The sequence below is a fragment of the Martes martes genome (assembly GCF_963455335.1).
Source record: "Martes martes genome assembly, chromosome: X".
Taxonomy (NCBI): domain Eukaryota; kingdom Metazoa; phylum Chordata; class Mammalia; order Carnivora; family Mustelidae; genus Martes; species Martes martes.
In genome coordinates, this window is record NC_137897.1 from 114,925,286 (window position 1) to 114,937,038 (window position 11,753).

At 39.5% G+C, this 11,753-nt stretch overlaps 1 protein-coding gene across 1 annotated transcript; it reads left to right on the top strand.

The window, feature by feature from the left end:
- Positions 1-6,843: 6,843 nt before the first annotated feature.
- On the top strand, positions 6,844-8,724 carry LOC308337501 (RNA polymerase II elongation factor ELL2-like; the record flags this gene model as incomplete). The annotated part of the gene is made up of 1 exon (XM_080795587.1): positions 6,844-8,724. One exon carries the CDS (start codon positions 6,844-6,846, stop codon positions 8,722-8,724), a length of 1,881 nt encoding a protein of 626 aa, XP_080651713.1.
- Positions 8,725-11,753: the final 3,029 nt, after the last annotated feature.

The following is an 11,753-nucleotide window of genomic DNA, read 5'->3' on the forward strand; positions in this document are numbered from 1 at the left end:
TATGGAATGGGAGAAGATATTTGCAAAGACATACACGATAAAGGATTAGTGTCCAAAATCTATAAAGACCCATCAAACTCAATATCCGAAAAACAAATAATCCAGGTAAGAAATGGGCAGAAGACATGAATAGACATTTTTTTCCCCAAAGAAAACATTCAGATGGTCTACAGACCCATGAAAAGATGCTCAACATCACTCATCATCAGAGAAATACAAATCGAAACCATGATGAGAGACCACCTCACACCTGTCAGAAAGGCTAAAATTAACAACACAATAAACAACGGGTGTTGGCAAGGATACAAAGAAAAGAGAACTCTCTGGCTCTGTTGGTGGGAATGCAAGCTCTTGCAGGCACTTTGGAAAATAGTTTGGAAGTTCCTCAAAAAGTTAAAAATAGAACTACCTATGATCTAGCAATTGCTACTAGGTATTTTGTACCTAAATGATACAAAAGTAGTGATTTGAAATGATCCATGCACCCTGATGTTTGCAGCAGCATTGTCAACAATAGCCAAATAATGGAAAGAGCCCAAATGTCCGTTGACTGGTGAGTGGATAAACAGGAAGTGGTATAGAAATACAATGGAATAGGACTCAGCCATAAAAAGGAATGAAATCTTGCCGTTTTACAATGACATGGATGAAGCTAGAGAGTATTATGTTAAGTGAAATTAATCAGTCAGGGAAAAACAAATACCATCTGATTCCATCATATGCGGAATTTAAGAAACAAAACAGATGAATGTAGGGGATAAAAGAAAATGAGGTGCAAACCCTAAAATAGACTCTTAATTATAGAGAACAAACTGAAGGTTGCTGGAGGGGAGGTGGGTATGGGTATGGGTTAAATGGGGGATGGATATTGGGAGAGGACTTGTGATGAGTGACGGGTGTTCTATGTGAATGATGAATCACTAAATTCTGTACTTGAAACTAATATTAAACTCTATGTTAACTAACTGGAATTTAAATAAAAACTTGGAAAAAAAAAGATAGAACACAGAGTTACTACATTGATCCAGCAAGTACCCAATGGGCCCTATGCATGCTGGGCTTTACAGGCACACAGTGGGTGCCTATAGTTGCTCAAAATTCCATTTGAAGATGGGCTAGGCAGGCCTCACTAGGATTATTATGTGACTGTGAAAAGCTCAATCCTAATGGCATTTCACTTAGCAAGGATTTTTAAAGAACTGTTATCAGTTCTTTGAAAAAAGTGTGTTTATAATACTTGAAAAATGTGTATTTATAATATTCTGTTCTGAATGGAAAGAAAAAAAACTACTTGGAAGGAAATCAAAAGTTAAATGACTACCATTGTTGAGGAGATCAATCAAAATATACGAGAGTGGATACAATCTCAGGTTCCAGGGGGATCTTTTTTTTTAAGATTTTATCTCTTTATTTATTTGAGAGAGAGTGAGAGAGAGCACAAGGGGGAGGGAGAAGCAGGCTCCCTGCTGAGCCTGACTTGGGGCTCCATTCCAGGGCCCTGGGATCATGACCTGAGCTGAAGGCAAACGCTTAACTGACTGAGCCACCCAGGGGCCCCAAGGGGGATCTTGATATTGGGCTTTTCTCACTCTCTACTAAGCCAGACAGGAAAAAAAAAATCAACATGACTTTAGTAGAAACAAGGACCTCAGCATTATGTACAAGGGGATTTCAGGGAGTTAGGAAGGTAGGAACAGAATGTTCCCTTGAAAAGGTTTCTACACAAGGAAAGTGTTAAATTAATCATAGTCTACATGCTGGTTTAATGAGAGCATTTCCAATTGTCTTTGCGGACTTATATTCTGTTTTGTTATAGCCTCAGAGAAACATATCACAGCACTACTGCAGATTACTGTGACAATTCTGAGAGGAGAAACTTGAGAATATGGAAGAGATGATTCCATAAGGCTATAAAATACTGAATCAAAAAATCAAGAAGCATTATAGTCACCTGAAGAATAAGATTCATCTCTAATCAGAGCATATAGATACACTGAAGCATGGACCAAAACCATGAACATAATACATCAAGTCTGTGCTTTCCAGTTTTAGGGGGAATGTTGCCTGTCAAAGCCATTAACGTTAGCACACATGTGAACATATGTGCACCTGGCATATATGTATGTCTCAACCCTGAGATATATAGAGTCAGAGAAAACAAGTGGGTTTCCTTTGAGAGAGCTCTAGATAAATTAGCATCCTTGGGGAAAGTTGAATTTCACTTTAAATTTAGAGATGGAGAATGTTCAAGAACACTGCTAACTGTGATGTCAGAGTTCTAGTAGGTAGGGATGTGGCAGAGCAAAGGAAATTCTGAGCAGTGTGCGGGCACACAGGGAAGAGAGTAGAGCTCTCTTGAAGCTTGTGGTTTGGATGATGACCCAAAACAATGGATAGGTGAGAAGTGGTAGAATCAGTTCTAAATTAGGCCAGACCTCAAGAGGTTTGATAACTGGCAAGAGTGACTCAAATTGGATTTAACTTGTTACTATGTTTTACGACAAAGCGGGCAGCAGGCTAGAGAGTGGGTCTCAGTGAGATACAGGCCTAGTGGCTCCCTGTGCCTCCTGCTCTCTCGCGCAGGGTAGCCCAGAGGGTGTGGGTTGGTGGGCTCATTAGTTTGAGTGGAGTGACCTCAGTGGTCAAAGGCAGGTTTTGAAGTATTACTAATGTGTAATAAGAAGTAAGTACAGTTGACCCTTAACACAGCTTTGAACTGTGTGGATCCACTTATACTTGGATTTGGTTTTGATCAATACAGTGTAGGACTGTAAATATACCTTTTCTTCCTTGTGATTTGCTTAATAAGTGTTCCTTTTGATAGCTTACTTTACTGTAAGAATACAGTATATAATACATATACAAAAGTGTGCTAATCAACTGGTATGTTATTGGTAAGACTTCTGGTCAACCATAGGCTCTTCATAGTTAAGTTTTCGGGAAGTCAGAAGTTATATGTGGATTTTTCACTGTGTAGGGGGTTGGCAGTCCTAACCCCTGTGTTCAAGGGTCAACTGTATATTACTTTGAGATGTATTAATCATGGTTTGTCATTGTAAGTGCATCAGCATTTGCTAGAGAGCCAGGTAGATTTATGAGTGGCTTGCCAAAATGGGACAGCAAGTGTCCAATGACCTTTCAAAATACATTAGTTGTGTAGTCATTTTATTTGTTATTTCCATCCCATCACATAGTGCCTTTGAAATAAACACCTATTCATGGTACAACATGGCAGCTAGACAATTTAGAAGAGATATTCAATTTTGTTGGAATATAATTTATTATATTATTATTATCATAATATTAATATTGTATTAATCAGAAAGTTAGGATAGTGTTCAATAGTTTGATGAAATAACTTTTTCTTAAAGCCCATGCAAACAAATATCTTTGCAGCAGCGCCCATTAGGTCACAATTGTGATATTATCCTGTGTGCCCCGAGACAGAGAAATCAAGTGTTATTCTTTAAGCCTTGCTTATTTTGATACCAATTTGGGGGTTTGATGAGATAAAATTTGAGTGTTCTTTACGTGATAATTATTTTGTGTGCAATACATTATGCTCATATTTTCCTATGTGACTGTTGCCATTACTCTCGAGTTTCAAGCCCTTTGTTGTCTTATGGCTTCATATTTTAATTCTTTCATGTCCTTGAAATTCATTCTATAATATGGTATATCATGATCTCATGGTCCTTGCAAGCTGTGTGTCCAGGCTCCCTGCTCAACAGGGAGCCTGCTTCTCCCTCTCCTCCCCACTCGCTCCTGTTCTCTGTCTGTCTGTCTCTCTCTCTCTCAGATAAATAAAATCCTTAAAAAAATCATCTGTTTAATTCCTGGGCTCTGTGTCTCAGATATCTTTTCGTTTTCATTGACTTTCAATCTCTTCTTATGCTAGTTCCTGACTCCCTTTATTCTATCTTTATGTGATAATATCAGGTAGGATAACCCCCCTGTTCTTGCTCCCTTTCTTGCAGTTGAATTTTAGAATAGTTTTGACAGATTTAAAGAAAAAAATTCCGCTCAAGTTGTTCTTGTAATTGTACTAAATGCATTTGGTAATTGAAAAACGCTTGGCATTCTTACAGTGTGGAGTTTTCGTGAATTCTTCATGTTCTCAAGTCTTCTTTCGTGTCTATCAATACCATTTTGTACTTGTTGTCGTCATGTGTCCCACTCCCCAGTCTTGTGTTAATGAATATTTTGTTGTTATTTCCACTGGGCACAGGACTACCCTAGAAATATTTTATTCTCCTGGAGGTTGCAGACTTAAACATACTGAAGGATGTATGATTTCTTCCTGTGTCTACTCAAGGTCTCCAGGAAGAATAAAACCAAACATTTGTGCATACATTAGAACACTACGTTGCTGAATGTACTTCAGCAGGTCATTGGTTTTCTGCAGAAGTATTTTGCATTCTCTCTGCAGCAGTGATTTAAAGTATAAATATACCGTGAAGTTAATAGAATCATGAAAAACATCTTAAAGAACAGAACATTTCTCGGACATTAACAGACTTAATATAACTTCTTGATGTGACAGTAATATAGCTTTGCTGCGAGAAATGCAAAGGTGCTCTTATTCCTTCTTCCACAAACATCGATACACTGATGTATTCATTTGCTCAAATAATATGTACTGAGTACTTAGTGTGTGTGCCAGGCACTGTTCTAGGCACTGGAGATACAGCAGTGCAAATGACGGATAAAATCCAAGCCTGCATTAAGCTCATATTCTGGCAAGGGTGACTTACATTAGGGAAACAGATCTATGTAACATAATTTCCGGTGATAACATAGAAAGAGAACACTGGAGTGGGTAGGTGCGTGTATTACTATTTTAGAATGGTTGTGCAAGGACTCTGAATGAAGGAACAGTGCAAGCAAAGATCTGGGGAGAAACATTAGTGAGTAGAAAGACTATCAAGTGAAAGGCTGCCATAGGAAAAGTTTGGGGTCCTTCAGAGAATAGTAGATCAATGTAGCATTTAGATACATGGCACAAAGTTTAGGGTAGCTTGGGGCCAGAATAAGAAGGGTCTCATATGTCACACCAAAGTGTTTTAAAATTTTCTTCCTTTTTCTGGCTTTATTGAAACAGAATTGATGTATAATATTGTGTAAGTTTAAGGTATGCAGCATGTTGATCTGATACATTTATATATTGCAAAATAATCACTGCCATAGCATTAGCTAACACCTGCATCGTATCATCAAATTACCATTTCTTTTTGGTGGTGACAACATTTAAGACCTATTCACTTAGCAATTTTCAGCTATAAAATACAGTACTATGACTATAACCATTGTGCTTTACATTCGATCCCGAGAACTTATTCATCTTATAACTGGAAGTTTATATCTTGACTAATACCTCCCTTTTTCCTCCTCAGCCATTGGTAACTACCATTCTAGTCTGTTTCTGTGAGTTTCGCTGTTTCAAGTTCAACATATAGGTGATATCATATGGTTACGGTATTTTTCTTTCTCTGACTTATTTCACTTAGCATAATGCCCTCTAGGTCCATCCTTGTCACAAATTGTAGAATGTCCTTCTTTTTCATGGTTGAATATAAGCATATCACATCTTCTTTATCCATTCATCCATTGGTGGGCACTTTTTTCCCATGTCTTGACTATTATAAATAGTGCTGCAATGAACATGGGAGTAGAGATAACTCTTTGAGATCTCGTTTTCTTTCTCTTCCTTCCTTCCTACCTGAATTCCTTCCTTCCTTCCTTCCTTCCTTCCTTCCTTCCTTCCTCTCTCTCTCTCTCTCTCTCTCTTTCGTACATACCCCAAAGTGGGATTGTTGGATAAAACGGTATTTCTATTTTTAACTGATTGAGGAGTCTCCATACTGTTTTCCATAGTGGCTGCACCAACTTACATTCTCATAAACAGTATGCAAGCATTCCCTTTCCCTTACTGACACTTCTTATTTCTTCTATTTTTGATCATAGCCATTCTAACATTCTAGGTCATTGTGGTTTTGATTTGCATTTCCTGACCATTAGTGATGTTGAGTACCTTTTCATTAATTTTATTCTTTAAGTAGTGGGAACCATCAATTGTTTTAAAGCATAGTTGGTTGGAATCATTTTTGATAATTTGGAATATGGTCTAGAACAAGAAAAGGTTGGAGGCAAGAAATCAAGTTAAGAAGAGTACATAATATTGGCTAAGATGTTCTTGGCCTAAATTAAGACAGTGGCTGTGGTGTGAGAGCAGAATGGGTGGATGTGAGATGTGCAGAAAAACATGACAAGAATGTAGGCTTTATGAGAGCATCTGGCTTTTACACACTACCAATACAAAATGAATACAAAATACAAAATGAGAGCTGTGGTTGATGGGTCAAGCTCCAGTCCCAGAAAGGACTCAACACCCCGCTTGCTTGTGAGAGTAAATGCAAGGAGGCCTTACTTCTAATCATGCTGTGTGGAAGTCTTCTCCTCTAGTTTCCATAAGCTTCTACCGCCTCATTAGTCCCCTCACCAAGTACCTCGGCTTGATGTTGGGTTTACTGGGAGGAGATGACTTTTATGCACTGAGCTCAGAGACTAATTAAGCACTTTCCAGTTAAGGTAAGACTTCCTCCTGAAGACGGACTAAGATGTGAATGGGAGAACACTGGGAAGTGATAAGATCTTTATAACCAGCTTTACCTCTCCAGGTTCTATCCCAACCAAGCACTTCTTGCCTTTGTTCTGTTGGGAAAAATCTTTTAGAATGACAGTTTTAGAAATGATAGCAATAACATTTTTTTTTATTGCCAAGGAGAGTTATCGTTTTGTAAAGTATTTTACCGTTTGAACTTTGATCTTCACAGATATGACTATATGACAGACTTTGAAGGCATTAGAGCCCTGGAGGAACTGGTAAGCAATGAAGGAGAGGTGGCAGTAAAGGAGGCAGATGGCTTAGAGCCCAGGCAGGACAATGTCACTGTGCTGCCTATGCAGCTTCACGGACCGTCCATTTGGGCAACTGACTCTTATAACAACCACGAGAACACGGGGTGCCCTCAAGCTTCTCTTCATTTCCACGAATTCCAAGAGCTTATCAAAACCCCCCCAGACGATTCACCCACTGATGTATACGACTTGGACTTTTTGTTGTCTGATGTGAATAAAGACGACCATGAAGACGATACCCGAAAAACTGTCTCAAGCTACAGCCCCTTACAATTTGATTGCCTGAGCTCGATGCAGGATAATATGATGTGTAAAGCAACCGACTCCTACCAGATGACGCAAGTAGGAAGGGTCCAGGCAGGGGAAGGAAGCAGCAACAAATGGAAAAGTATTCGAAAACCGTCTTTAGAGAAAAGAATGCCGGTTCGGAGAGCACCTCAAGTCAACCCAGATCCAGTGCCCGAGAGAAAAAGAACGGCTCCTATTAACCCTGCATACACAATTCGAAAGTCAAGAGTTGCTAGCAGCGTCCACCTGAGGTCGTGCAGGGACAGGGTGATTCACTTGCTGGCGCTGAAGGACTACAAGAAACCCGAACTACTCGTTCGACTGCAGAAAGACGGCATTACCCAAAATGACAAGAACTCCCTTGGGGAAATTCTGCACCAAGTAGCCGATCTGAATACTCAGAATGCCTCATATACCTTAAAGGATTGCGTCTTTAAGGAGCTCCAGAAAGACTGGCCGGGGTATAACGAAGTAGAGAGGCAGTCACTGGAGTTGGTGCTTTCCAGAAAAGTAGACGTGTTACAGAACGCAACGGGTACCAATTCCACAGGATCTTCTGTAGGGTGTGGTAGAGATGGAACATCTCAGGAACAACTGTCTAATGCAGCCATTCATTTGTCGAGGAGAAAAGTTAGAATATCTCGCCTCACAACCGGAATACGGTCAACATCGAATGGCCGTGCGATGAACACCAGCGCAAAATCTGCTTTAGGGCTCTCGGGACATTCTGCGGCAACTGCCTCTTCCATCCGTCCTGCGCTGCCCACGACCCAGCCCCGCTCTTCGCAGCCTCCTCAGCCTGCACGTTCCCGCCCCAGTTCCTGGAGCGATGCAGAAAGCCCTGGGACTCGAGGTCCCCGTGTTGCCAGCTTCCGTGAAAATGCAAACATCCCAGCGAGCCCGGGGGCTAAGCGTCCTCCCTTGAAAACAGTACCCTCTGTTTCAATTCAAATGACATACCCAGAGCCTATGGAGACGGAACCCCTGATGTCTGATAAGAAGCCTGAATATACATTTACTGAACGCGAAGCCAAGGACCGAGAGTACGACATTGAGACCATGGGGAGACGGGAGACAGATCGAGGACGACAAGGTGAAGGTGCAAAGCCAGACTCCAAACAAGAAGTTAAAGAGGTGTGCGCTGCGTCCGGGAACGCTAGTGCAGCACCCGGGCTCCCAGGTTCTCTGGCTAACTACGTCCCGATAGTTTCCTCCGAGCAACGTCAGCAGTATGAGCAGGAGTTTAGAGTAGATTATGATGAATATCAGGGCTTGTATGCCAAGATGCTGACTTTGTCTAGAGTATTTATTAACCTAGATTCAAAGAGGAAGCACCTTTCTCCAGACTCAAAAGAATATCAAGATATTAATAAGAAAATCTCTCTAGAATACCAGAAGATGAAGCAGATGAATCCCAATTATTATGCAGAAAAACATAGATGCCAGCATCTTTATAACAAGCTGGTTCACATTAAAAGATTAATAAATGATTATGACCAGCAGCACATAAAATCATAGCAATGGAACAGAGCTAGGATCAGAATAAATTCATACAATCTTATTTATTTAAAATTCTGAATTGCTTGCTCTAGGATTCTAAAGGGATAAAACCACTTTGTTGAAACAGTATTACCATTTAAAATTTTCTTTCTTTTTATGTTCCTTTTGATTTTTGTTTTCATTTTTGATATTTTTGTTTATTTTATTTTATTTTTATTTATTTGATTTATTTGATTTGATTTATGTTTATTTTAATTTTATGTTATTTTTATTTTTCTTTATTTACATCTTACTTCCTTTTACCTTGCTTTTTTGTAACTTCAAAGCTGTTTCATCTGATTCCTTTTATACATAAAATGTGTGTTTTCATTCCCTTTTTAAAAAAAGTACCAAGGATCCAGTATCTTTGAATAAAACTTGTATACATTTAAAAAATAAAAACCTATAATGAGTAATATGAAATCCTGTCGGATGAAAATAAAAACTTAAAATGAATAATATGAAATGCTAGTGTCTTTTTTTTAACTTTTAATGCAAAAGCAACCTTAAAACATAGACATTTAGAAATTTGTGCAAAATACTATGATTTCTTCAAACAGTACACATTTTCATTTCATTAAGTTTATTTTTGACCTTGCTTAAATATGTTACTTGTATTTATCTTAGGGAACACATGTGATGTGGTTTTTTTAGAGAGAGATTTTTTAGAGAGAGAGCATGTAAGTGGGGAGGAGGGACAGGGAGAGAGAGAGAGAGAAAATTCCCAGCAAGCTCCACACCCAGCATGGAGTCTGACACCAGGCTTGATCTCACAACCCCAAATTCATGACCTGAGCTGAAATCAAGAGTTGGATGCTTAACTGACTGAGCCACCCAGACACCCCCAAACATGCAAAGATTTTGAACTAACAATTCAATTGTGTTGTCTTTTCAAAGTACTATCATTTGAAATGGGAAACATATTTACAAATCTAAGATATTTTGGGGGGGGGGGGCAGGGGAGGTGCCGAGGGAGAAGGAGAGAGAGAACCTTAAGCACGCTCCATGACCTCCATGCTCAGCATGGAGGTCAACTTGGGGCTCGGTCTCGGGACCCTGAGATCATGACCTGAGCTGAAATCAAGAGTTGGACACTTAACCAGCAGAGCCACGCAGGTGCCCTACAAATCTAAGTTTTTAAATGTTTTCCCCAAATTTAAAAAGATTAGAACATTCCCAATACCATTGCTGCTACCTTTGTTTTCCTCTCATCTACCCTGTGTCCCTCCCTCCCCCAAAGTAGCAAACACCTCCTCAGGTTCACATTTATCTTTCCCTTGCTTTTCTTTTTGAAGACTTCCATTATATTTCTAAGTATCCCTAAACAGTATATTGTTCAGTTTTTGGATCTTTATGAAAATGATGGCATCCTGTATGTATCCTCAACTTGTTTTCTTCAGTTGTCCTTATTCTTCTGGGATTCCTTTTTTTTCTTTAAGGATTTTATTTGTTTATTTGACAGAGAGAGACAGAGCAAGAGAGGGAACACCGGCAGGGGGAGTGGGAGAGGGAGAAGCAGACCCCCTGCCGAGCAGGGAGCCTGATGCGGGGCCCCATCCCAGGACCCTGGGATCATGTGTGACCTGAGCTGAAGGCAGACGCTTAACTGACTGAGCCACACAGGCGCCCCACTTCTGGGACTTCTTTATGCTGATGCACAAAGCTGTAGTTTATTAGTCTTCTCGTTTATATGTTGGGTCATCATGTGACCTCAGCATAATTTAGTTATCCAGTCTCTTGTTATCAGAGATTGGGTTGTTTCTCAGTTTTTGTTATTATAAGCAATGTCGCTGTGAACACTTTTTACACGTTTACCCCTTTCTATCACGTCTGTGATTATTTTCATGTGTTTTCACTTTCTATGGCTTTTGAACCCCACAGGAATTTATTAATGCCTTTGTATGGTCAATAGTTATTTAGATTTATATGCATTTCCATTGCTTCTCAGGCTTTCCTCCATTTTCTTATTTCTGACTGAGATGGTTTTCTTTTTTCTTCAAAAGCTCCCTTTATCCTTTAATGTAGGGTCTGCTGGAAGTGAATCCTTTCGGTTTAGTTTGCATGTGCTTTTAACTATCTTTAGTTTTGAAGGACAGGTTAACTAGATACAGGATTCTAAGCTGGTGGTTACTTTTGTTGACAGTAGAAAAATGTAATTCCATTTTTGTTTGGCAGTTTTATTCATGTGGAGGGAATTAGCTGTCAATCTTGTTGTTCCTCCTTTGCTGGTCATGTGTCTTTTTTTCTATCTATGTTTTAGGTTTCTCTTCTTGTCTTTGGTTTTCAGCAGTGTAATTGAAGTGTACTTAGTTGTGATTTTTGTTACTTATCCTGCTTGGGGTTCAGAGTACTTTAAAAAAAATTTTTTTATTTATTTGACTGAGAGAGAGGCAGTGAGAGAGAGGGAACACAAGCAGGGGGAGTGGGAGAGGGAGAAGCAGGCTTCCTGCCGAGCAGGGAGCCCGATGCGGGGCTCAATCCCAGGACCCTGGGATCATGACCTGAGTCGAAGGCAGACGCTTAAGGACTGAGCCACCCAGGCGCCCCCAGCGTCCTTCTTGAAACCATGGTTTGATGCAGTCCATTAGGCTTGGAAAATTCTCTCCTGATATTTCTGTAAATATTGCTTCTCTCCATTCTTTCTCATTTTCTTTTCCATTTTCCTCATGTCTCTTTTGGCCATTTCTGTAATTCCTATTGTTCCTCTCCATATTTTCATCTGTATATTTTCTACTGACCTAACTTCTAGTTCTCTTATCTTTGTGATAGGCACCCTGTTTTGTCAGAAGAAAGTTGTTTCTTTATAAATAATATTATAATAATTCAGACTGGAGGTATATGGACTTAAAAGGGGAGGAGGAGGTGTTAAAATAAAAGTGCAACTAGAAAATGTGCATAAATAATTTCACACCAAGGGAATAGTATTTAAAATCATATTTGAAATCACTGGCTCCTTTCCTAATTTTATTTTTGTTACTCTCATAAATGCTGTTTTTTGAAATATAAAA